Raw genomic sequence first — 26810 nt, 5'->3', positions numbered from 1 at the left:
TACAATGCTTATCATTGTTGTAATAAAGAATTGACAGAATTAGCTTGTTTGCATTTTTTGTTTTTCAACAAATAATGAAGAAACTGCATTAAGGAAATACTGGCCAACAGTTCATTTGTGGGGTCTTACGGGGGCGAAGTATACATTTAGGTTGATTTAAACATATAAGTAATGCAAACTATTTTACATTCTAACTATGACCTTCAAAAACACTTTTACCAAATAATATAGGGGGAAAAAAATCAGATGAATACCTTAACGGAAACGGAAACGACCAAACGGCGGGACAAGGAAGTGATTAGAATGTGTTAAACGCAGCGGCGCTCTATTGATAGCATCTACCGCTTCAGGCCAGGTTGAGCTGCAGTGGTCGGAGAGGAACGAACTGTCTACGATAGTAATAAGGTTGTAAACCTACATTCTACTTATGAAGGACGTCAGTAAAAATGTACAAATGTCGATGTATTGTAAATTTAGCGGTGTAAACCTACCTAGCTTACCACCTAGCTTTCTCGCTAGTTTGCTAACTAGCTCTAGCTAGCTCGGCTCTGACTTTCTATTTGAACAACTAGCTTACCTGCTAATCAGTTAGCTAACTCATTGTTGATAACAGATTAGAATGATAAATTATGGCCAGGAACGCCATATGTACACGTGGCTCTGGAAGTAGGTTTAAGTAGAAAGTGAAAGTTGGAACGTAGAGAGATCATGATGTGCATCAAGGTTGGTAATCAGACTATAGCTAGCTATTTGCCTTAATACTTTGTAAACTAAGCGGTAAACTAAGCGGTAAACATGGCATGCTAGGTTTAAGATCCCACAATAATGATTTTCTTTTCTTATTTATCGTTAAAAGCTCCAAGCAACTATTGAAAAGGATCGTTGAACTACAAAGGAGCCATGTCTTCAACATCCCAGAAACACAAAGAGTTTGTGGCAGAGCCCATGGGGGAAAAGTTGGTGATGGCTCTTGCAGGCATTGGAGAAGTGCTCGGCAAAAGATTGGAGGAGAAAGGCTTTGACAAGGTGAAATGTTTTTTTAATTTTATTTTTTTATAGGTCTTGTAAGATATTGTTTAAAGACTTGCATTGGCTTTATAAAAGTGCACTCCACTTGTTGACAAGCCCTCTGTGACATGCTTGCGTGTCAAAAGGGCTATACAAATAAATTTGATTTGACGGTGCCAGACAAGATAGCACTGTGCATACATGTAAGTAACATACATGCCCTCTCCCCCACAGGCCTATGTTGTTCTTGGACAGTTCTTGGTGCTGAAAAAAGATGAGGAGCTCTTTCGGGACTGGCTGAAAGATACGTGTGGGGCAAACGTGAAACAGCAAGGCGACTGCTATGGCTGCCTTCGTGAGTGGTGTGATTCCTTCCTGTAAACTACACAATATTTCCTCCTGGTTTTTGGTTTGTTTTTAGTGGGATTGTTTTTGTTTTTTGGTTCCAAACATATATTTACCTCCTCTTTGGACTCACACCAACGTAGCGACACCTCAAATGGACTGACAAACGAATGAGGGAGTTTAGCCAGATGTATAAGACCATATTATGTTGGACAGAGACCTACTAAATATCAAGACAGATCTTTTTGTTCCAGTTAACCACCAGAGCAACTTATAAATACTGACCTTTTTACATCTATATTTTTGGCGTCACCGAAGCCTTTTTGATGCATTTGTCTTCTGTTTCTGTGCTGGTGTATTTCAATTTAGACTTAAAGGGGACAAAATCAATTATTTAATCACAATAGAATTGCAACTACTGCTGAAATTGTTAAACTGTTTGCCTGTTCACTAACATGAAAAACAATGAAAATGTAATCACATTGTAGAATATTTCAAAGCCACATAGCTTTTTATTAGAAACCGAAAATATCAAGATGTTATTTTCATGTTACCAATAGATAAGCTTTCTTAAATTCTCACCATATTGAGTTTTGATGCTGAATATTTTGTTTTAAGAAATGCCTTAACGTGATTTGATTCAGTCATCAATAGTCAGCTAATTGAGTTGTGGGGTAGTACACACAACCACCACATATCACTTTGCAATTGTAAAAGCAAAACGCAAACTGAAATATTTATGTAGCGTTGGTCTGATCTTGAGAATTCTTCTGCTGCTCATGGTTTTAATGGTTAATGGATGGTTTTACTGAAACACCGACTCATGTTTTGTAATCGACTGTGAAAGCATGTTTGTTTTTATATTTCTCTTTCAATTAAATATGTGAAGGACAACTGCAGTCTGGACAATGTTTGCTTTTGTTAAGATTATTTTGACACATTCACTGAAATAAAGAAATGAAAGGCAAACTTGATATTTGTGAGAAGAGATTTTATTTTCCTCTTTGATATCCCACTTTTTTACTTCCATCAAAGCTCTGCATTCGTTTTTTGGTAAGAAATCTGCAATACAGTGATGGTCTATATGTGAACACTGATCAAGTAAGTGATAACATCCCTGAAATTAACAGTTAACAATTGTATTTCCCTCTTACCAAATGCACCTGCCATAAGCTACAGTGAATCGTATTTTCCTCACTCAAGCCAATTTAAACAAAGTAATCAGGTGGCCCTTCTATGCAAAATGTTGAAGTCGACTGATATCATTGCTGTTTCACTTGCAGTGAATGTTTGGACTTGTATGTATTGCCCTGTGCTCTTCCTGTTGATTAGCTAGTGAGCCAAATCCCACCCTTCACAAAGCACCCACACAAACGTACTACTGCAACAAACAAACAAATAAAGTTTAAAAAAATGACACTCAAATATCAGAATATCACAAAAAGACACTTTAAGCAATTCATATTCTCTACAAGTGTATTAAAAGTTCCAGATAACTACACAGTTTGCTTCCCTGCACCTGTTGGCATGTGTTGGTGTATGGAAATGAAAAGTCTCAATCATGGTTGTCTGCTGTTTTGTGGATGTTGTCATGTATTATCATCATTTAATATAGGACAATATTACATGTCAATTGTGATAAGGAATTCACTCAAATATTCATATTTTTTTCAAGGAACTGGGAACTTTCCAAGGAACAACGGGGTATTATATTGAATTCAGCTTAAGATGTACTGTCTTAAAGGAGAGCTATAACACAGCCTGTATTGTATTTGTGTATGTAGTGAACACATGTACATCTGCACACATATGTTTATCTGGATCTAATCACAATTTCCCCCTAAGTTGGCTCAAAGCAGTGCACAGAAGAATTTCTTCTCCCTGAAGGGGTTCTCTGAGGTGGGCACTGGGGTGATGAGAGGGTCCTCCAGAGCATGGGCTCCACAGTAGGCCATAAGGTCTGCAGCTGCCTTTGATACCTGTGGGTAGGAAGTAGACCTGATCAGGGTCATTCAGTAAAAACCTCTCACCCTCTGGGATGGAAGACAACTGTGACCTCAGTCAATGATCTGATTGTGAACAAATTAGATTAAGGGTGTTTGCCAGGACTCTGTTGTGTTCATTTGCAGTATGTTTTGAGTTCAGTGCTATCAAATTCAATCAAATTGCATTACAGTATTAGTGTACAAATAGTATAATACAATTCTTGTATTGATCAGGTGCAACATTCAAATATTCCTACCTTGATCCGACAAAAACTTGCTTCAATCTTCAGTTGCTCCACCAGCTTCCTGGCTTGTCCGACACTCATGGTACTGTTCACTGGGGTGTCTCCTTTCATTCTGTCACAGCAAAACATACACTGTACTTACACACCTAATCCTTCAATAACATTTGTGATAAGATTGTGCCAGTCTTGACACCAACAACATATGTCAATTTAAATTGTAATTTTCCCTGGCAAAGAAACTGAATGGTACTAAAAATGAATGGCTGCTCGATTCAAGTCCCTCCTTGTCGGATTGTACGCACACAGAATAAAACTAATTCACCGTCCCCTCCCAACCGCCTCTCCATCTCTTCAGGGGCTTCTGGTGTCATTTACTACTTCCTGCTAAAAGCTCTTTGCGCTAGAAATCCAATACCTTACAACAAAAAAAGATGTACAAAAAAAAAATTGTCCAAAGCCTATTAATAGATTTTGAAATCACATTGAGCTTTATTTTGTTGTGTGATTTTACTTTGGAATATGCACCATTGTTTTGCTTTCTATGTTGAATCAAGTTTATATTTCTACAGAGACCTTGGACTCTTTGACCTTAAAACCTGACATCTGAGTGTAAGAGGTAGATGATTCTACCTCACAGACAGACTACAGTTGGAGTACCAAGTATAACTTCATGGTGACTCATGTCCAGAGGGCATTTATCGTGTATATTTATTACACAGCACAGCTTGGATCTTTGCTTGATAAACAGGAAGTCTGTTAAAGTGTATCTCATATCAAGTCTATCTTTAGGGAGTCATGCACACAGACCTTTTTTAAAATTTATTTTCCCCATGGCAGTAATAAGCAAAGCACAAAGCTTCTCATTCAAGACCCATTAAACAGGAAATAGAAAATATTCTTAACATATAAATGATAATCAGTTAAGGGGCCTTGTTGTGAATACAACAGACCCATTTACATTGTTCACAGTGTCATAAACACAGACATGCTTTCTAAATACACATTCAGATTCCCCCTGACTAGTGTTTCCAAACAAACACATATTTAAATATAGTTGCGTAACAGAAAATGGGAAGAAAATATCAAACATATTCAACTGACGTTATATGGACAATACATAGAAGATTAGTGAAAAACATGAATGGCTGAAGAGCATGAGAGGAAATGGATGATCGGAGAGAAAAAAAGGCCAAATGACCAGTCCATGAAGGACTGGGTCAATTTCAATAATTTTGCCTTTTCTTATCTTCTTATTCCTCTCCTTAATCCTCTCTCTCTTCCTTACCCTTGTTGAATTCCTCTTCTGGTGCTATCTCTCCCTCCTCTTCGCTCTCTCTTTCCCTCTCACTCTCAAACTGTCTGTTTGTAATTTCTGTATAGATGAACCCCACCCCTAATATAAGATCTGCTCTGTACAGTCCAGTGCATGCAATTCTGCTACAATGAACACCAGATTCCTGGTTCATGGATAAGAAGCCCCTCTGCAGTGAGTGGAACCTTCCAAGGAAAGGGAGTGAGATCTATTGGAGTCACTTTATCATGCGGCTGGGCCAAACCATCTCTCATTTGAAATAGGGGAAATAGTAAATGGATGCTTGCAGAGGAAATTATTCATGTATTGCAAGAGGAACATGTTTTTACCAATGATGTTTATGCTCTAGCTAAATAATGTGTATTTGAAATGCACTGGTGAAATAAATTGGGTACCTTAGGTGTAAATTAGCATCAGTTATCCTCCTCCCCTTCTCCCCTCTGTTGCCATGGGAACTACTGCAGTCTGGTCCTTTGTCTTTAACATTCAAGTCTATCATTATGACACTTTGAATGATTTTGCCATAGAGGAATTTATTTGTACATTAATTTATTATGGCAAAATCATCTAATTACAGGGTCTTAAGAAAAATTGAACATGATACAGTAGGCTATCTGTTGCATCGCCCTGCTCCACATGACTAACACTAAAAACCTGGTAGAAGTAATTGCCGAAAACTAAAACATAAAGATTTTGTTTCGTTATATCGCTAGTGTATGTCTGATTTAATTGTAAAAATTACGGATGCACATTCGTTGTAAAAAAAAACAATGCACTGTCATGTTCAGGTCTGGATGAAAACTGTCCTTTCGTGAATGCCGTACCGAGTCGAATGTGTTTTGCTGTTCTACTAGTACTCGATTTGCATGGCAATGGGTAGACTGTAGCTACTAGCTAGCTCGTAAGCTAGCAGCCTATAAACTTGTGCGAAGTGAAGTAATATTTCGCATTTAAATGATTTTAGTCAGTGTAACGTATCATGCATACTAGTTTACTGTTGGTGCAGTGGTAAGTACTTCTGATTTTACATTTCACAGCAAGCTGTCAACGCATTGTTTTGGCATTATTAGTGTAATGACTGTACAGTATCTAGGCTACAGCTGCGTACCAAGTATTATCTAACTAGATCTATCAACATATGTAGAAGACATTTCATTCACGTATTATATGCAATATCTATTGCGCTAATAATCACCACGTTGCCAAATGGTAGTGGTAGTTGGCTTTATTAATATTGCGCTATTAGTTTTTTAGGGAAGTAGGTAGCACTACAGTAGAGCTAGATAGCTGTAGTTTGAAGGGTTTGGTCTAGTTAGTGCTAGTGTTGTATTAGTTAGTGTTTTGCTGGCTGTCTAAACGAACTAGCGCGTCAGATTTTGTGTTAGCTTGTCTAGCTAGCTTATATCGTTAAAGACGACACTTATTAGCTTATTTCTAGTCCTATCCATTAAACTAAATGTGACCAATAAGCATAGAAAGTTTAATTGTCAATTTTATGAAAAATATATATGTTATTTCAAAAGAAGAACAAATTGATTGGGCCAGTAAAATAAAAGTTTTTCTTCACTTACATTTTCAGCTCTCTATTTCAATATCCAACAAACGTCGCGGCAATAATTCAGTCCCATCGTCATGTTATACAAAAAGAATTACCTTACTTGCTTCGAATCGAATCCGACATTGACATTATGTGACCACACAACTGCAATTGCAAGTCTTGGATGGTTTGATTGTGGTACCCAATTTCCCAGAAAAGAAAATTGGACTCAGTCATAGATATACAAGGAAACCCATACTGTCCCAAGTAAGAACACAGAGAAGGCGTGTGTAAAAGAGGTGGGAGAGAGTGAGAGAGAGAGAGGACAGTAAATGACTGGAACCACCTCCAAGGGAAAGGGCAGTACCAGATTGGAGGAAGGATTGGGACTTCAGGACTGGAGACTGGAGTCTGAGCAGATCAGTGCAGGGTTAGACATCATGGGTCGTGTGATGGGACCCGTCCTGCTGTGGCTGCAAGATGTGGCAGCTGTCACTCTCCTTCGAGCTCGCCGGACTCTGCTGCGAGCTGCCATCCTTTTCTGCGTTCTGGTCTTGATTCTCTGGGTGGCCATCTTCCTCTACGGAAGTTTCTACTACTCCTACATGCCCACGGTCAGCTTCTCCACGCCAGTGCACTACTACTACAGGTGCTGAGAGTCATCAGAGATCCAGCTTGGCGGTTGTTGGTTTTGTGCCTCCTCCCCAGCCTCCCTCCTTTCCTCACTTCTTTCCTCACTTCTCTCTGTTGCATTCTTCTACATTAGTTAAGAGTAAAATGGATACCTTTTGGTTGAGTAATCTCTTTCTTTCTTTACTGCAAACGCTCCTTGAGTCTAATGCTTCGTTTCTTGACCTCTGCTATTTTCAGGACTGACTGCGAGTCGTCTGAGGCCATTTGTTCTTTCCCCGTTGGCAACATCTCTCTGTTGAAGAATGGCCGAGATCAGGTTTGCTTCTGTCACTTTATTTAGTTGACCTATCCCTATTTGACTTCACCCTTAGCAAACATGTATAATCTCTAGCATCTCTAAGACGTTTTTCAGTCAGAAACCAGTTCATTTGTTTCTGTTTATAGTCTGAAAAAAGAGTACCCACTGTACCATGTATGTCTAAACAATTAAGCAATGATGCACGATAAATGAAACCTTGACTTCCAAAGTCTGTATTTTTGTTGCTTGGTCTAGGTCATGATCCATGGTCAGCCATATAGAATCTCATTAGAGCTGGAAATGCCTGAATCTCCAGTCAATGAACAGCTGGGAATGTTTATGATTAAGATGTCTTGTTACTCCAATAACGGGCAGATTGTATCATCTGTAGCGCGATCGGTGAGTGATGCACACAGTTCGGGTGCTTTCGGTTGCAATGATGAATTTTGTTGTTCAGTGTAAACACAGTATATGCCAGTTCATATGACAATGTAAACTAAGTGACTAATAAAGTTCTGTTAGCCTGTTCTGTTAGGTTTTATTGCAGTGGTTATTTACTTTTATGGTCTTTCTTGTCAAACTTTGCCATATTGTTATTCCCAGGTACACTCTTAGCTAGCTTACCCTAGCTTTTCTGATATTACTTACTTTTTCAATGCAATAATTGAAAATGGCAATGAGAAAGTTTGGTTAATAAGCCTTCCTTTTAATCCCTGCTTCTTTATTGAAGTCGTATAGACAGCTTGTCATTTGCGAGAACAGCTATTGGGTCAATTCAGCTGTAGAGCAAAGTGTAGATGTGTTGATCGTTTCATAACTTGTGCCTCCTAAAACTAATTTTCCCTTCAGGCAATGCTGCACTATCGGTCAAGTCTTCTGCAAACCCTGAGTACCCTCCTGTTCTCTCCTCTCTTGGTGACGGGGATGGTAGAGCAGAAGCAGCTCGTTGACGTTGAGCTCTACTCAGACTACAAGACAAACTCTGTATGTGGCATTTCCAATCCATTTTCCTCTCCAACACTGCCTTCACATTTGGCGTTTCCTGTTGTCTATGCTACTGAATTGCATTGGTCTTGTGATCAGCATTTGATAGTGGTCCACGTAATCTGATTTACTCGTGTGTAGCTCTAATGATTTCTTTGAAATAGCACTTCTCCTCCTATGTTCCCTCCCTATATCTTCAGTAGCTCAAACTGTGATCTGTTATCTCCTTGACGACAGTATCAACCAACTATTGGGGCAGTGATAGAATTCCAATCTCGGCGTGTACAGATCTATTCTGCCCAGCTTCGGATCCATGCTTACTTCACTGGAATCAGGTGCTGTCACATATAATATTAGTTTAACTACCTCAGATTAGGATATACCTGGTAAAGTTTATGGAATATCTTAATATTATTTTCTTTTGAAATTATTTGTTTTACATGGCTCCTCCAGTGGATAATTTCCTTACTTGATTTTTCTCTTTAATGATTCTGTATCTCTCTCAATAAGTATTTATTCATGCCATTCTACTAGGTATTTTCCTCATCCTGGTTTCCTCTTCATTCCAGGTACATTCTCTACAACTTCCCCCTGACGTCTGCGGTGATCGGCGTGCTCAGCAACTTCACCTTCCTCAGTGCCATCATGCTCTTCAGCTACCTGCAGTTCATATGGGGGGGGCCGTGGCCCCCGGAGCAAGTACGAGTCCGGGTAAAAGACTGACCATCTTCTGTTCTGTGCTTTGTGTGAACCCTAGTCTTACATGGATTCCTGCTTATGACTGGCCTAGCCTGGTCCTTATCGATGTTGTTTTGTCTTGTGTACGCCCAAGGTCACGATGGGTGATTCCACTCGCTTGCAGCAGAGGAGAGATGAGGCTCGGAAGCGCATGGACAGAGCCTCTTCCCAGAGTGAGTGACTTAACAACACATCAGATCCATTCAGCGTTTCTTGTCGAATGCCTGAAGTAACAGGGGCATAATGCGAATGTCTTTCAGCAAGGATCGCAGAGGAGGCGAAAGAGCCATACAAAGATCAGGAAACGAAAGAAGCATTAAGTTTGAAAGAGACTGGTGAGAAGGAATTGGTGGAAGTTCAAAGGGACTTCGTTATAACTCGTAAAAAGAATGTATTCGTTTAGCAGATGCTTTTATTCAAAGCGACATAAAAGGAATTGAACATACAAACCATTGATCTGCAGTTTAATTCTCTACTACTGAGCTATACCTATTACCCAAGCTCATTTGTAAGACTGTTTTTGTGCATTATAAAGTCTATTTCACAGTTAAATGTGTTGCTTGTTTGTGTTTGTAGGGGAGCTTGAAACGCCTGATGTGATCGGTTCTGTGAACGAGACATTTGAGGACACAGGTAACTGTCAGGCAAAAAATAAATCAAATCAGAATCCCTCAGAATGATCCAAGTTCTTTCCTTGGTGTCTTTTACTCAGTGTAAACTACAGACCATAAAGCACAGCACAGACCATGTCTTCCCTATGGGGGTCAGCATTCCTCAATGACCTCTCTCTCTTTCTGCTTCCTGGTGTCAGGCTCAACTATGGATTCGTCTTCTGACGATCCCCCGGTGTTCCTGGAGGTCCCCCAGGCCGCTGGGACTAACGTGAGTGCGGAGGAGCCTGAGAATCTGAATGGCCTGGAGGGTAAAGATACCAGGAGGAACCTCGCGGAGGGACCCCAGGTGCCTCAACAGGGTGAAACCACACTTCGCCAGAGACAGGGCCCCTGGATGAGCCTGTGAATCACGAGACAGTGCTCAGATGACTACACGATCAGGGGTTCCTCAACGAGAGAGAACAAAAACCCGGACTTGTCAACAGCAAACAAAGACTATTGGGCACTAACATACACGCAAGATGCACGTGCAAGTTTTTCCTTTTATCGGCTTGGCAAACTTGTTTATTTTCCTGTCTTGATGACAAGTTTACCTCATTCAAAACCTTAACCTCAGATCCTGTGTTACGCTTTTCATGTATGTATTCAGGTCCTAGATAGTTCTGAAGGGACATGGATGAATTTATGCTACTTGTATTTAAACAACCAGCCAAGACATGGCAGGTTATCACTTTGATGAAGCCAATTCCCTACTGTTACCAACAGGCCTCTTTTAAATGATTATTTCATTACTTGTGCTTTGGGTATTCTTTAGCCTGAATTATTTACATAATTAGGATACATTTTAGATGTGGATGAAGCTACAGAAAAAAATTAAATATCTTGTTGGAAGCCTTACATTTGTGCAAAACTCTAGAAAAACAAGATTCTTATTCACATCAGCATCAGTGTTACCTTTTGGTTCTAAAATCAGTTTCAGATTTTTACTAGGCCTACAGCGTTTTGTCATAAGTCCTATTCTTGAGGACTTATTCTTCACTTCACAGTCATTATACGTATTCTTAGTTTTTAGGGCCACTTTGTTAAAACGATTGTATTTGTCTTTTGTCTAATTCATTTCTAGGTTTTATATAGATGCTTACATTAGGAAGGATGTGTTAAGTTCAAATGGAAGTGTAATGGGAACCATATTTGTTAGCGTGGCAGTGGCCTTGTTACGTGGTATTTTCTTGGATGTAATGTTTTCGTGCTTAACTTATGCACTTGTGGACAATGATAATCATATATTGACTCGTATGAATGAAAATAAAGTAATATTATGAAGCAAGTAGAAATAAATATATTGTATCCAATGTCACTGATTAATGACCTAGGTCCTCCCTAGCTACTAAAGGTGAACTAATGGTACACGAAAGAGCAGTTCTTGTAATGCATCTTTATTAAAATCTGTCCTGGTTCTGCTTAATATAAAGTTATTGGAGTTTTCTTTTTTTATCATGATTTTTATTCATGCTTTATTTGTCAATGTAGACTTGGGGAGGGAATTGCTCGGGAATGCTATTTTTTAACTTTTAGAAAAAGCTAAAAAATAAAATAATTGCTTCTATTCCAAAACGGATCGTGTTCAGCATCAAGCCCTGCTCTGACCTTCCTTGACTTGAAAAAGTTTGACAGCACACAGTTGCGAAAATCTGCTATCAATTTTGGGGGAATTATATGACATTTTCTCAAGAGCAATTCCTGAGGGGGACACCAAAATTACTGCTGTAACACATAGCCTACATTGTAATAAGTTAAATGTATATTATTAAAAAATCCTATTTTTCCCAGGGTTGGGGGTCGTGTCCCCCATGTCCCCCCCGACATTTCCGCCTATGACGGCACATGCCCAGATAACGCATTCAAACGTACGTATCCGCGTGGACAAAGCAACACTAGCGATATTAGCAAGATAGCTAGTAATGAATTGATTCTGTTAATCGAAGTAGCTAGCGAGCTAAAAACACAACCCCGCTATTTTGAGATTGATTTGGTCCCGCATTACTTGGGACTTGAGTATGTCAACAACTGACGATTCACGTTTTAACAACGGTATGTCCAGTACTTCAACACTAATTTAGCCAGACAGCTAATGTGTTAGCCTGATCTTCGTTGCGAGCTAGCTGGCTTGGTTGTGTTATGTTAGAACTACTAGCTTACAGTAGGTAGCTACCTAACATGACAACGTTGTGGGTCATTTTTCTCTTTGGTGTATACAACTATGAACACGTCCATGGCTTGGGGTTGTGTGTAACAGTGTAGCTAAAAAGCAATCTGGCGAGATTTTATGATGATTTCCCACTTGTTTTAGTAAGTAAACATTAGCTGTAGCAAGCTTACAATGATCAACGTTAACCTAGTGGTTAGCTGGATAATGCTTCGTCTGAAACATGGCTAGCTAGTTAAGCGCTGTTGTGAAATAGCTAGCTGGTCACACGTTATGAAGTTAGCTACCTAAATTGTAATACTTATTAAACTCAAAACACGTCAACAAGTTCCCAGCTTTGCTAACTAGTCAGCCAGGCCATTGCTTGGCTTGCTTTCCAGCAAAATGGCTTAATCTACAACGTGCGTAAACAAACAGCTCGTGTTAGCTAGTATCAAGTCAGATATTTCATACGGCCAACTAGCTACAGCGATTTGAGTGGGCAGTCTATAGACATCTAGTTAAACGAAGGAATGTTCTGTCGAACATCATTTATTAGACTTTAGGGATACCAAAAGTTGTGTCCTAACATAACAGGTTAAATGCTCAATTTAACAACTGCCGCCAGTAGCATCTGAATATCATTTTGTAGTGGACTAAACCAGTGTGGTAACCCTTCGCCCACCAGATCATGATGACCGAGTGGGAGGACAGAAGATTCGCAATCGTAAAGGTCGGGGGCCATTCCGAGCTCCTATGTACAGCGACCAAGCGCCAGCGGCAAGATCCAGACATGGGGGCCCAAGAGGAGGTGGTCAGAGGGGGGGAGGTGGCGGCCCTGGACCCAGAGCAAGGTTTGATGACGAGGATGGGGATGTCGCCATGATGGACAGCAACTCGCAGGACTCTTCCTCTCAACAAAGATTGTCAGTACCATTTTTCTTCTTCTGCATGGAGAGGCAGCTAAATCTTTTTTTGCGTTTTGGACGTCCATATGGACGTCCATAGACTGACGGCGATGGCTGCTGATCTTTGCATGGATGGACGGACGGCGATGCTGTTCAGAGTGCCGTCCATAGAGGGAGCATATATTTTGGACGGCGTCATAGCCGTCCATACGGACGGCGATGCTGTTCAGAGTGCCGTCCATAGAGGGAGCAGATATTTTGGACGGCGATGGATTAGCAGGGACGTCCCTCGTGCCGTCCATAGAGGGAGCAGATATTTTGGACGGCGTCATAGCCGTCCATATGGACGGCGATGCTGTTCAGAGTGCCGTCCATAGAGGGAGCAGATATTTTGGACGGCGATGGATTAGCAGGGACGTCCCTCGTGCCGTCCATAGAGGGAGCAGATATTTTGGACGGCGTCATAGCCGTCCATATGGACGGCGATGCTGTTCAGAGTGCCGTCCATAGAGGGAGCATATATTTTGGACGGCGATGGATTGAATGTTTAGCAGGCTGTTGAGCTAACAGAACTGCCGAAGGCTACCATAGCATGTAGCTAGCTACATTAACTTTGGATGACTCAATCTTTTGTCAAGTTAATTTGTATGAATTGCATGTTAGTGCAATATTTACGCCTTCTGTTTTTTTTACATAATCAGCAGTATGATCTCATGACAATATAGACTTGAAAAACAATATGTTATGGTTTGGGTTTGCCTATAGGCTACATATATTTTAATTATTTCGAGAATTGTTAATAAAGACTCATTTAAAATTTTAAAATTTGGAGTGTTAGGCCCATAGGCTATTACGTTTTGCATTTGTCTCCGCTCAAAGTGGTTCGTGCGCAACATTGGAGCTACTGACTGGTGGCTCCAAATCCACCCATAAAACACTTAAAACTGACGGTTTAAAAGACCTAAATGGCAATGTATTTCATAGGGTCATAACACAATGTTAACATTTTAAATGAGTCTTTATTAACAATTCTCAAAATAATTAAAACATATGCAGGCCTAGCCTATATCTCGGCAAACCCAAACCATAACATAGGCATATTGTTTTTCAAGTCTATATTGTCATGAGATTATACTGATGATTATGTAAAGCCCTAAAAGGCATTGTATTTCATAGGGTCATAACACAATGTTAAAATTTTAAATGAGTCTTTATTAACAATTCTCGAAATAATTAAAATATATGTAGCCTATAGGCAAACCCAAACCATAACATATTGTTTTTCAAGTCTATATTGTCATGAGATCATACTGCTGATTATGTAAAAAAACAGAAGGCGTAAATATTGCACTAACATGCAATTCATACAAATTAACTTGACAAAAGATTGAGTCATCCAAAGTTAATGTAGCTAGCTACATGCTATGGTAGCCTTCGGCAGTTCTGTTAGCTCAACAGCCTGCTAAACATTCAATCCATCGCCGTCCAAAATATATGCTCCCTCTATGGACGGCACTCTGAACAGCATCGCCGTCCATATGGACGGCTATGACGCCGTCCAAAATATCTGCTCCCTCTATGGACGGCACGAGGGACGTCCCTGCTAATCCATCGCCGTCCAAAATATCTGCTCCCTCTATGGACGGCACTCTGAACAGCATCGCCGTCCGTATGGACGGCTATGACGCCGTCCAAAATATATGCTCCCTCTATGGACGGCACTCTGAACAGCATCGCCGTCCGTCCATCCATGCAAAGATCAGCAGCCATCGCCGTCAGTCTATGGACGTCCATATGGACGTCCAAAACGCAAAAAAAGATTTAGCTCCTACTGTCTGCATGAACAAATTATGAGGGATATTTAAATGTTGCCTTGTTATTGTTGCCTGGCAAATACAGACCTTTCCTAGACTCTTAGTGACCTGAAATACAGTCAGAACTTCTGTATGCACTTCAGATCCTTGATTTTCTTCTTAACGTACTAAATGCAGTAACTGTATGTCGCTATTCAAATGAATTAAAGGTAAATGGCCGGAGTGATAATTATTGTTCTTTATTTTTCCCCCCAATAGTAATCCTTATGGGAGGCCTAATCGTCGTAGAGATGATCGCTTTGATCGGGGCTCGAGAGGGGGGGGGGGAGGAGGTCAGCGTGGTCGGGGGAACCACCGAGGGGATGGAAACGGAGGTGGCCGGAAGACCTGGTTCAGGATATCTGTAAGTGTGCTTCTGTCAAGTCCTGCACTGTTCTTTACACCAAATCATCAAGAATAATAATTAAGTTTCACTGTTGTTGCTTTCTGATTTATCTCAATGGGAAATGACCTTTTGTTTAGATTCCCCATGGACGGAAATATGATAAAGATTGGCTTTTAAAGTCGCTTCAGAACCTCTGCACCATGCCCTTCACCCCAGTACAGGTAAGGCAGTGTTGGAGAGGTTGCATTTAAGTTGTGCAATCTTCCAGTCCATCATTATATTACACATCTAGGTTTACTTTTGTGGGCTATCCATTGAATATGATTTTCATCCCTCTCTTTTTCAAAGTACCACCTAGAAGGCAACCGAGCACAGTTCTACATAGAAGATTCAACCACTGCGAATGCGCTCACTAAGGTGTCACGGAGGATAACGGATAACAAGGGCTACAAGGTACCAGCCTCGCTTTACACACTGTGTGGATGATGTATATTTACATTTAGTCATTTAGCAGACGCTCTTATCCAGAGCGACTTACAGTAAGTACAGGGACATTCCCCCCGAGGCAAGTAGGGTGAAGTGCCTTGCCCAAGGACACAACGTAATTTGGCAGGGCGGGGAATCGATCCGGCAACCTTCTGATTACTAGCCCGACTCCCTCACCGCTCAGCCATCTGACTCCCTCAGAGTATATCAGAAGGGACTTCCAGTGCAGGGCAGTTATATCATCCATCGCTTAATGTGATCATTGAGATGTATTCACTCTACAATCTCTTTGCAGGTGACAGTGATGATGTTTCCGTGTGCACCACCTGCGTTTCTTCAGACCGAACTTAAACCCGAGGATTTGGAACACTTAAAGGTATGAATGTGATGAATGGTATAATGGTAATAAGGAGTTGATAAGTGCCAGATGCCTGATGTTTTTACTGTTAATTGTATCCAACCTGAGGTCGCTCACTTGACTGGCATTTGACAGCATTTTGTGATGCTTGGGTCTTTATGTGATTTCATGACTCTCTTTTTATGTACTTCCTCTTAATGTTTGGGTGCCTGTACAATCTTTGTTTCCTCACAGCAATGCATGGCAAAACGCTTTGATGGCTCTCAACAAGCGCTTGATTTGAACAACATCCAGATTGACCCAGGTAAATACTCGTTAATTCAGTATTCAACAGGAATGGTAGGCATCAATTCTAAACCCATATCTTCAACTCCCATGTCTGACTGTGTCTTTCCTGTCTTCACAGATCTTGTGTCTCAGAACATTGATGTGGCATTAAACAGAAAGAACTCCATGCAAGCTATAATCAAGATCATTGAAGAGAACATTCCAGAGGTGAGGCGGAATAGAATGTCCTCAATATGATACAGGAAGAAAAAAAGTCATTTGAAGCATGCAGTAAATACTAGTACATTTGAAGAAAGCAATTATAATATATCAAACGTCAAATATTTTTAACAAAAAAGTTATACATTTTAAACACCATGTATTCATGTCTTGCTGATCTCTTTCCCACCCCAACAACTGCAGCTTGTTTGCCTGAACCTCAGCAACAACAAGTTGTCCAGACTGGATGATCTAGCAGAGCTGGTGCAGAAGGTTCCCAATCTGAAGACCCTTAATCTTTCCCACAACGAGGTAAGGCCGCTGGCTCCAGAGCCCAACACAACACTGCCCTCCTGCCGCCGGGGGCCCCTGGAGGAGGGAGTTGAACCCATGTGACTCAGGTCACACGCCACACGTGTCTCAGTCGGTTCCCTTTCCTGTGGTTTCAGCTGAAGGCGGAGCGCGAACTGGACAAGCTGAAGGGCCTGAAGCTGGCCGAGCTGTGGCTGGATAGCAACCCTCTCTGCAGCTTCTTCAAAGACCAGGCCGCCTACATCAGGTCAGCCCACGCTCACAACAGGAGGGGGGACGGGGGGCTCTCTGGGGGCCGTATACTGGGAGGTGGATAGGAAGGGGGGTGGGTTAGTATACCTTTTAGTGAATAAGGGTGGGGAGTGAGGAAAGATGATTATTTGGATTAAATTCTCCTCCTGAGGGGGAGGATACCGCTTGGTGGTTAATTCTAGATAAGCCCTAGCTGTGCGTCAGCTGTGTTATCTGTCCAGCCTGGGAGCAGTCTGACCTGTACTCTCTGAGGGCCACTCCCTGACATCCAGTCTGTTCAGGAGGGATGTTTGGATACACCTGCTTAATACCATCCCTGCGTTACACTTGTTGAGATTGCCCCTGTATCTTTTTATATATATATATATATATATATGGTTACTTAATTGCATATCCAAATCTGGCCTTTATAACTATGCTACTCCTGTGCAATTCTAGATACGGGCTCAACTGTACTGGTTTTAGTTTCCTATGTTAACCTATCACTTTTCCCCCTCTTTCTTGAAATATCCCTTATCTTCTTTGCACATCAGCATCAGCAGTGGAGATGAGACTGAACCCCCCTGCTCCCCACGTGCATTTGACAAAAACATACCACACCAAACCCATTCAATTCCTCAAAGCATTTCAACACACTTACACCTAAACTTGAATACATCAAACTCTGGCTAGACTACGTTGGGCGCCTGTCGATTGGTGCCCCCAAAACTTTGTCAAGAGCTGGCTCTGTGGGGGAAAACCCCCCTGTAATCCTGTGATGTTCCTATGGGGACCCTCTGCTGAGTTGGCTGATTGGCTGCCTCCTCCCCTCCACCCTGACACATACTCAGCCTGAAAAACGTCGCAAGTGTTGAAGGCTGGTTAGCCAAAGACGGGTAAGACCCTACCTCCAGATCCGGGGCAACCTAAGGCAGGCACAGTCACGCACTTGACGACTCCGTGTTGTCGCTGCACAAGCTGTTTCATACAGACGCGACCACGGACGAAGGGACGGATGACGAGAGGAATGAGGAGCAGGCTGTTGGTTTGGGGAGGGAGAGAGTTCTTTGTAATTGAAGAGCCATGCCATGTAAAGTCCCTTAGCACGAGTTTATCAGTGATTTATGGCACGTTGGTCCACAGCCAGAGAGGAAGGAAGACCTTGAATGAAGGACAGGATGCTTTTCTATGGGCATGCAGACCTTAATGGATTCTAGAACGTTCCGTAAATGGATTCTAGAAGGGCAGCACGGTCATGCAGATCTTAAATGTATTCCAGAACGGAGATGACTCTGATGGAGTTTAGGGCTCTGATAAATCAGCCCTCCGAAACAACAAGAGCATTAAAGTACTTGATCTGCCCTATTCTAATAATTACACCATATAATCCCAAATCCATGACACGATGGGCATTTTAAAGGTGTGGTTCAGATTGCTATATTACATCAATGTTACACGTGTAATGTCGGGGATTTCAGAGCTTATCTTCATTGTTATTTTTTCACTCATTATTTAATTTTTTTTTTTTTCACATACTAACTTCAATGTCTGGCTGTCTTGCCTGCTATTTTATCTTGGTTTTGATGTGATGCAGTTCTGACATGGTTTTTTTCTTAATGAGCAGATTGATTGGACTCATCACTACTCACTCCATCTCTAGGCTCTTTCACACACTATAATTTATTTTCTTCCATGTCTGTTTGTTCATTTACGGTACAATATAGCTAGGCAACATTATTTTTATATCTCCCTAACCACTGAATGGGCCATTTCAACTCACTCACTTGCTCCCCTGTGGGGTGAAAGCAACATGTTTCTTGGTTGTGTCAACCAACGTTTATGGCAACAAATGCCCCTCACACCACTTCCACCCCCTTCAAGACTGCGTGTTGGTATGTACCGGTGTGTGTGTGTGTGTGTGGGGGGGGGGAATGGTGAGTATCACAGAGGGGTGAGTACCATGTTGGAAAAAAGAGGGGGGGGCGGGGTATGAATGCCAAACGCAGAATTGGGGATGTTATTTGCACTTTTTCTAAACACAAAAAGCTCCTGCAAATGCACTGTGTTAAAGCATTGGCCCTCTTTTAGATAAGTACGTATACATTTGTTTTACTTAAAATACTTTGGTTATACTTTTTTTTAAATGTGTGTACCCTCATTTGACAATAGTGTCTGGACAAACAGTCTCAGGGATGATTGCAATATTGGTACAGTCTGGTTTAGTGTTGTGATGTGTGTGTGCATAAGGGGATATAGTTGGGTGTGAGTTGCAGTGTTTTGTGGGTACTGTGTTCTGTTGGTAATGTGAGCCACATCTGTGTTTGTATTGTGTTATCTCTAAACACCTGTACTCTCCTCTCCTGTGTGTGTGGATGTGAGACAGCGTTGTGAGGGCACGCTTTCCCCGGCTCCTCAAACTGGTAAGCATCTGGATCAAAGACTGGTCATTGACGTGACATTGTGAAGGCTAAAATGATTTAAAAAAAATAAGTTAACCAATCATGTTTTTAAAAACATGTCATTAATTAACATGAATAAATACATGATTTATTTAGCTTATGCTTTTATCCAAAGTGACTAACAAATATATTGAAATAACAGCAGAAGAGCTAGGATCAGTTCTGCATAGTCCACACTATTCCGGAGTCAAGAACAGACTAATTACCAAGTAGCTAACCTCAGCTCACCGTTTGCAAAGGGATTAGGGATCAGGATGTATTTTATTGACCTGTTTGGGGTTTTCTGTTCCCTCTCCTTCCACACCTCCATGTTCTCTCTCTCCTTCCACACCTCCATGTTCTCTCTCTCCTTCCACACCTCCATGTTCTCTCTCTCCTTCCACACCTCCATGTTCTCTCTCTCCTTCCACACCTCCATGTTCTCTCTCTCCTTCCACACCTCCATGTTCTCTCTCTCAGGATGGTCAAGATCTCCCCACCCCTATAGGGTTTGATGTGGAGGTGGCTCCTGCCGCCCTGCCCCCCTGCAAGGTAACCAGCCGCCCCATCGCTGTACTGCTAAGAGCTTTACTACCATATAGTTCATATATTTGAGGGGGAGGGTTAGTGTGTTAAACATTCCCATTAAATGAAGAATTCTCCATCTCTGGTATACGTTTCCAGCCCAGTTACTTCGGCTCTGAAGAGATCAAAGGTCCCATTCTGGCATTCCTCCACCAGTGAGTTTCCTTTCTTCACGCTAAAACACGAGGAGAGAGATCGTCGTGGGCAAACATTGACGCAAGCGCTTACGCGATTTAGCCAGCGCGAGATGCTTTCTGACCGCAGTGTTTAGTTTGAAGCGTGTGTTTTGGTTCCATGTGTTTACAGATACTACAGTGTGTACGACTCCGGAGACCGACAGGCCCTGCTGGATGCCTACCATGACGTGGCGACCTTCTCCCTGGTCATCCCCTTCACCATGCAGAATCCCTCCAGGTACAAGACGTAGCCACAGCTCCTCCTGTAAACACAGAAAGGCGTGGACGTTTGTTTCTCTTCTAAACTACCGCTGGTTTCTCGCGTGGGCAGGTGCAGTCTCGGGGACTATCAGAAAGACAGCCGCAATCTGAAGAAGGTGAAAGACCCCAGTGAGTCTCACTCCTGCATGTTTTATTTGATCGTTGAGCTCGACAAAGTCAATCTTCTGGAAAATGAATCGCTCGCCTTTTATAATTAGATGGTTTATCATATTGCGTAATAAGTAAACGAGTATTAAGGTCACTGCTTAGTATAAGTAGTAAAAAATGATGTCACTAACTACTTTAAATACCAAATTAAACAGTTATTTGGTTAATGGGTTCAAAGTCATTACTGTTGACTGCTTTGTATAAGGAGAACATTCGTAATTGGTTTATTACTTTAAGAAGGAAAAACGTCCTGTGTCTCGGTCCACAGCTACGCGGTTTCGCCTATTAAAAAACACACGTCTGAACGTGGTGGCTTTCCTGAATGAACTGCCAAAAACCCAGCACGACACCACGTCCCTCAACATCGACGTCAACACCTTCACTGTGAGTTAGCCGTTAGCCATTACCTCACCAGGCTAAGCTTGTCTCTCATTGTGATCGTGACCTTAACTGGACTCCCTGTTTGTCGCCCAACAGAACACGTTGCTAGCTTTCACCGTCAGCGGAATCTTCAAAGAGGGTGTGTATGTCTGGAGCTGTTTCTCACTGAGAATTCTGTTCTAATCCTCGCTGAGAATTCTGGGACTAATGGAGTAGCTTTTAGAATGTTGACCTGACTTCTTCCTTGTGTTGTTTCTCAGTTGAAGGTAAATCCAGGGACTCTGTCAGAGCCTTCACTCGTGTGTTCGTCACAGTCCCGGCAGGAGGAACGAGGTAGAGTTCTGATTCTGATTCAACCCATTCCTACCGCACCCAAACCGAATCTGTGATACATCTTCTGTACACGTGACTCACCCTGTCCCCCTGTCGGCTCCCAGTCTGTGCATCGTGAACGACCAGCTGTTTGTACGCAACGCCTCGACGGAGGAGATCCGCCGCGCCTTCGTGGCGCCCGCGCCCACGCCCTCCAGCAGCCCCGTGCCCTCGCTGTCCGCCCCGCAGCAGGAGATGCTCACGGCTTTCTCCCTAAAGTCTGGCATGAACCTGGAGTGGTCGCAGAAGTGAGTTACATTTACATTGAGTCATTTAGCAGACGCTCTTATCCAGAGCGACTTACAGCAAGTACAGGGACATTCACCCCGAGGCAAGTAGGGTGAAGTGCCTTGCCCAAGGACACAACGTCATTTGGCAAGGCGGGGAATCAATCTGGCAATCTTCTAATTACTAGCCCAACTCCCTCACCGCTCAGCCATCTGACCCCCTAGTTAACGCAGCTCTGCGGTTGATTTTGTCCTGATTTTTGTCTGTTTTTGTGGGAGAAATTGTATCTGTTGGATGTTTGTTGACCATCCTTGCTGTTTCAGGTGCCTGCAGGATAACAAGTGGGACTTCAACTTGGCTGCGCAAGTGTTCACAGACCTTAAGGTACTGAGGCAAATTTTGTGTGGATAACACTTTTATTCTGTGTTTTATTCAGTGTGAAAGCCTCACCTAGAACACTGTTCTATTTCCTCAGGCCCATGGCAAGATCCCAGATGTTGCTTTCATCAAGTGAAGAGGCCGATTTGTAAAATGTATTAACTTTTTAATTTGTCATATCAACTTTTCCTTTCATTGAACAGATTCTCTCATTTGGAGAGCTATGTATACCCAATGTGATTAAAATTGATAAATCATCATAAGCTTTATTTCGGACACTTACTAGGTTCATAGATTACAAGACAACATGCAGACAAACATAATAAAATCACGAGGTACATCATTTTCTGAGTTGGCTCAGACGCCAGTGAGTCCACATATTAGAAAAGTATCGTACTAGACTTAATGCCGGATTGGTCAGTACCAGGATGATACTGTTCATAGTCTGCACATGCAGCTGTACATGAGTCTGTGCAGCACAGCAGGGCAGGTGGGCACATCCACATTAACAAACATTTGGCTTGCACTGTACCCTTAGCAGCATCTGCAAGCCATCATTATAGGCAACATTCAGTCTGTGCATACTACTCTTTTTGCAGTGCCTCCACAAGTGGGCAGTATACATGGGGGTACGGTATGCGTTGAAAGGTTTGGTCCTAACTGGTGGTGAGCATGCACCAAACTTTCGGATCAGCATTTTAGCTTGTCCATTAAGCATTCGACACTGTCTATTAATGTCTCTGTCATCAGACAGGTCAGCACAGATATTTACATTCATCAATAACATTGTTTGTTTCCAGACAAGAAGTCTGAGGAAGAGAGTTTAGAGTCCCCCCTGCTCTGGGAAATCATGTTACTTTTCTTTTTATTGTATTGGATATCAAAATCGGATACATATTTGGAGCACACCTGTAACATCTCTTGTTGTCCAGCACTATATAGTCAGAATTACTAAATCATCAGCATACATTAGATGACTGATGATACTGTTACCAACCCTACAACCCGTTCTACAATCATTTAAAAGCATTAACATCGTCCATATAAACATTAAACAAAAATGGAGACTATACTGCCCTGCCTCCATTAGAGATGTGAAATACCCCCCTCCCGCCCCCCCCCCCTTTAATACCAGAACATTTCTACCCAAATCAAAGGACAAAGTGACAAAACAAAAACAGATCGCAGGATTATTGCTCATAGCAGATTTTATTAGGTACAATAAGAATTCAGTAAACAATGAGGAAAGTGCAATAACTTGCCAATCAAGTCACAATTGTGCGTATGCATTTCTGCCACTGATCTTGCTGTATAACTTTCATTTTTCAACCACCACCCTGAACACTGTCAAGGTTACCTATAATACTATAACCAAAACACTTCCCATTTCCAGAGAGGAGTATAATCTGAGAAATAATCTGTAAAGCTAGTATCAGTAGTTAGCGTTTTGAACGTTAAATGTCTACTACAGTTGCTAACTATGTTCATGAAGGTTCTGTACCACAGCTTATAAACCATACAGTGCCTGGTTGTAATCATTTTCTTTTAGCATTGATTGGTAGGATAGGAAGGTGAGTTGATGCAGGGTGTGACTCTAGACCAGCTCAGAGAGCATGTTGGAGGCCAGGCTGCAGGTCAGCCCAGTGCCATCAGGCTCCACATTCACCTTCTTCACAATGCCATCTTCCACCAGCATCGCATACCTGGGGAACGCAATTTAATCCCCCAGTTTGAGTTCACATTGATTAACTTTAAAGCAAGTTTGTGAATAAAAAAAATATATTTTAACATACTAAAATGTATAAACATAAATTAGCACATGCTTTTATCCAAAGTCACAAATAGTTTTTTTGATATTTTTTTTCGTGTGAAAGGTAAGCATATATTCGATCGAAATTTGATCAAAAAGTCATGAATCGATTTTTAATTGAATCGACACCCCCAGAATCGAATCATGAGGTACCAAAAGATTCCCACACTAAGTTTGCACTGATACACTTTTGTAAAGCAAAACATTGGGTTTAAAGTTTGTAAATTAAGATGAATCCATTTAAAAAACACACTTTAACATGTTGTTCATTAAGATTGATCTGTCGGAATCACTGTGCTATAATGTGTTGTTAATCAAAATGAATGCATTGAAACATTGTTTTATAATGTGCTGATGGCTTCAGGAGTATGAGAGGTCATCTTCTGTTGCCTACAGAAGTCTCACCTCTTTGAGCGCTTGTTGCCAAGTGCCTGCACGATCTGATCGCTGTCCAGCATTAGGTCCACTGCCTGTAGAGTGAATGTGATGTATTAATATAGCCTGTGACCTCTTGCTCTGCAGTGAAGTTCTCTTCCACTGAGTTATACCAAGTTGGTAGCATGTATTCACAATGTTGGATATCATTACATTTACATTTATTCATTTAGCAGACGCTCTTATCCAGATCGACTTTCAGTAAATAAAGGGACACTCTCCCAGAGGAAAATAGGGTGAAGTGCCTTGCCCAAGGACACGTCATTTGGCACGGCCGGGGATCGAACAAACAACCTTCTGATTGATAGCCCGACTCCCTAACCGTTCAGCCATCTGAGCCCAGCCCCAACTCTGAATATAGAAATGTCTGACCTTGGTGAAAGCCCCGGTGGAGTCCGCCAGCATGCGGACCTGCAGGAGAGGAGCAAGCATGCGCTGGTAAGAAAGGATGGCAATAACGATAATACTACAACCACTAATAATAATAATACCAATTATAAATCATGTGTCCATTTAGCAGATGCTTTAATCCAAAGCAACAAACTTGCAACCTATTGATCAAGTACTGTATCTGTGTTACACTGTCCTCTAATGTTTCTATTCTAGGACTGTACTCCATACACTCTGTCCTCTATACACTCTATACGCTCCGTCCTCTATACGCTCCGTCCTCTATACGCTCCGTCCTCTATACGCTCCGTCCTCTATACGCTCCGTCCTCTATACCCTCCGTACTCTATACCCTCCGTACTCTATACGCTCCGCACTCTATACGCTCCGTCCTCTATACGCTCTATACGCTCTGTCCTCTATACGCTCTGTCCTCTATACGCTCTGTCCTCTATACACTCTATACGCTCTGTCCTCTATACACTCTATACGCTCTGTCCTCTATACACTCTATACGCTCTGTACTCTATACCCTCTGTACTCTATACGCTCTGTAGTCTATACGCTCTGTACAAGGTACCTTTCCATCGGTGCCATGTTCCTTCCCCCAGGCAGCCATGACGAACGCGTCGTTGACAGAGACACAGGCCACTTCCTGGACACCCTTACTGCGCAGCGCCGTAGCCTGCTCCACAAACCCTGGAAGATGAGTCTGAACACAGGAAGAGGAACTGAGGGTTACCACGGCGGCACTGTGGGTTGTGGGTTGGGAATAGTCAATGTCTCAGGCGAGGGACAAATCAACGCAGTGCACATCCAGGCTGGATGAGGAGTCACCTTGGAGCATCCTGGGGTGAAGGCGCCTGGCACAGCGAAGAGAACTCCTTTCTTCCCCTTGAACAGCTGGTCCATAGACACCTTGTTTCCAGGTTCCCCCTCCTGAACCTCGACTGCTGGGAGGGCTTCTCCAACCTGAGAGTGTGGGGTGACGAATGTCAAACAGGCATCGAGTACTTTAGATATAGACAAATATATATACGATTAACGGACGAGGCGCAGGCATAAGGAGGTAAGTTTTCTGCCGAGTTGATAGCTGTCTAGAGTTACACGATTTGATTAAATCCCTGAGCCGATCCAGAATGTGGTTTGTTTCAGCGGCTGGATTTTCGGAGTTAATTATTGGCTATGATTCGCACATGCGTGAATTATGAAGGCCTCTACCACCACTGTAATGGCACACCATCGGGACATGGGAATAAAGGACATAAATAAAGTGAAGGGGAACCCACACGTGACGTGACTATATGCCTTATACAATTGTCGTATAACTGACAACGGGATGTAAAAATCGAATTGGATAAATAAAGCTACTTCGCTTGTAGCTGTACGCTAGTTTGCTAGCTATAATATGATCAGTCTTACGACATGACGAAGGGCATGATAGCGAGACAGCTAATGTCAGGCCAGCGAGTTTATTATACAGAGTTAGCTGAAATTGCAAATCAGACGGATTTTATTTGTTGCTGGTTTTACCCTCATCCGGTAATCTAATCTATCCTAAAAAGGGAGGCTAAAGCTAGCCACTGGGACTTCATTTTGCGACTGAGAGTCTGTCGTACGATTATATTTCAATTCGTGCTTGATACAATTCTACATAGGCCAGCTCACGTCCGACAAATAGCTAACTAGCTAGATCTCTAGTTAACTAATTTACGCATTAATAAATATAATATCCTGTTTTCTGCAGTCAAGGTCACGACAAACCCGCTTTTCTGTTTCCAAAAAGCATTTGTTTGCTTACCTTAATCGGCATTTTTGCGAAAAGCGTGGTGTGTAGCGGTCTTGTGAACTGCACGGCACGGGTCCCTTTCAGAATTACTGCGGAGGAAATCATTGGTCTATGTTGGGTGAGCCCCTTTAACGACGTCTTGCTAGACCAGCAACCGCAAACAGAAAGTACATTAGCTGCACTGCCACAAAAAGTTCGCTGGAGCACTTATGTTACCTCACGGACCGTAAGATTAGGATATACTGAAGCTTAAATCAGCTTCTCGCTTCATGTAGGCTTTTTTCATTATTGGCATGTCTTGATACCATCATGGTCACTTTGCACATCAAGTTGTTTTACATCCAAGTATGTCCATACAAATATAGTACACAATATAGTGTATACTTTATTAGATGTTTACACGGTGAATCTGTCACCAGAGTAACGCGGAACTAAATTCTCAAGACACACTGCGCACGGGAAGCAATGGACGCTGCACCCACTTGGTCTTTACAGGCAACGGTCAGAGTCAGTCATGTCTATTGGTCAGAGCCTC

The 26810-nt window shown here is 42.1% G+C and overlaps 5 protein-coding genes across 8 annotated transcripts; 3 read left to right on the top strand and 2 right to left on the bottom strand.

The window, feature by feature from the left end:
* Positions 1–266: 266 nt before the first annotated feature.
* On the top strand, positions 267–2327 carry banf1 (BAF nuclear assembly factor 1). Of its 2 annotated transcripts, none has more exons than XM_047020803.1 (3): positions 267–405; positions 857–1026; positions 1243–2327. In XM_047020803.1, exons 2-3 carry the CDS (start codon positions 901–903, stop codon positions 1387–1389), a joined length of 273 nt encoding a protein of 90 aa, XP_046876759.1. In that variant the 5' UTR covers positions 267–405; positions 857–900; the 3' UTR covers positions 1390–2327. The 2 variants fall into 2 exon arrangements, with proteins under 2 accessions (XP_046876759.1, XP_046876760.1); XM_047020804.1 differs by lacking the exon at positions 267–405 and adding an exon at positions 632–723.
* Positions 2328–2329: 2 nt separating this feature from the next.
* On the bottom strand, positions 2330–6630 carry gng3 (guanine nucleotide binding protein (G protein), gamma 3). Of its 3 annotated transcripts, none has more exons than XM_047020807.1 (3): positions 6549–6630; positions 3596–3695; positions 2330–3332 (listed from the first exon to the last, which is right to left on the bottom strand). In XM_047020807.1, the coding sequence occupies exons 2-3, from the start codon at positions 3692–3694 to the stop codon at positions 3204–3206; spliced, it is 228 nt and encodes a 75-aa protein (XP_046876763.1). In that variant the 5' UTR covers position 3695; positions 6549–6630; the 3' UTR covers positions 2330–3203. The 3 variants fall into 3 exon arrangements, with proteins under 3 accessions (XP_046876763.1, XP_046876762.1, XP_046876761.1); XM_047020806.1 differs by having other exon boundaries at positions 6467–6554; XM_047020805.1 differs by lacking the exon at positions 6549–6630 and adding an exon at positions 4869–5048.
* On the top strand, positions 6567–11164 carry bscl2 (BSCL2 lipid droplet biogenesis associated, seipin). Its single transcript, XM_047020799.1, has 10 exons — positions 6567–7081; positions 7303–7381; positions 7619–7762; positions 8213–8347; positions 8585–8682; positions 8917–9058; positions 9180–9258; positions 9346–9420; positions 9662–9718; positions 9897–11164. The coding sequence occupies exons 1-10, from the start codon at positions 6765–6767 to the stop codon at positions 10103–10105; spliced, it is 1335 nt and encodes a 444-aa protein (XP_046876755.1). The 5' UTR covers positions 6567–6764; the 3' UTR covers positions 10106–11164.
* A 429-nt stretch (positions 11165–11593) lies between these two features.
* On the top strand, positions 11594–22131 carry nxf1b (nuclear RNA export factor 1b). Its single transcript, XM_047020798.1, has 21 exons — positions 11594–11790; positions 12573–12810; positions 14865–15009; positions 15129–15212; positions 15340–15444; positions 15773–15853; positions 16070–16139; positions 16242–16330; positions 16526–16633; positions 16771–16880; positions 19248–19284; positions 19783–19854; positions 19987–20042; positions 20194–20301; positions 20395–20453; positions 20761–20876; positions 20970–21012; positions 21134–21206; positions 21311–21493; positions 21797–21857; positions 21949–22131. The coding sequence occupies exons 1-21, from the start codon at positions 11757–11759 to the stop codon at positions 21985–21987; spliced, it is 1911 nt and encodes a 636-aa protein (XP_046876754.1). The 5' UTR covers positions 11594–11756; the 3' UTR covers positions 21988–22131.
* A 910-nt stretch (positions 22132–23041) lies between these two features.
* Positions 23042–26536, bottom strand: prdx5 (peroxiredoxin 5). The gene is made up of 6 exons (XM_047020801.1): positions 26288–26536; positions 25324–25458; positions 25067–25198; positions 24469–24507; positions 24067–24131; positions 23042–23554 (listed from the first exon to the last, which is right to left on the bottom strand). Exons 1-6 carry the CDS (start codon positions 26378–26380, stop codon positions 23446–23448), a joined length of 573 nt encoding a protein of 190 aa, XP_046876757.1. The 5' UTR covers positions 26381–26536; the 3' UTR covers positions 23042–23445.
* Positions 26537–26810: the final 274 nt, after the last annotated feature.

This window comes from Hypomesus transpacificus, chromosome 5, assembly GCF_021917145.1.
Source record: "Hypomesus transpacificus isolate Combined female chromosome 5, fHypTra1, whole genome shotgun sequence".
NCBI lineage: Eukaryota > Metazoa > Chordata > Actinopteri > Osmeriformes > Osmeridae > Hypomesus > Hypomesus transpacificus.
The sequence above is the reverse complement of the archived record's forward strand: the minus strand, read 5'-3'. Positions and strand labels throughout refer to the sequence as shown.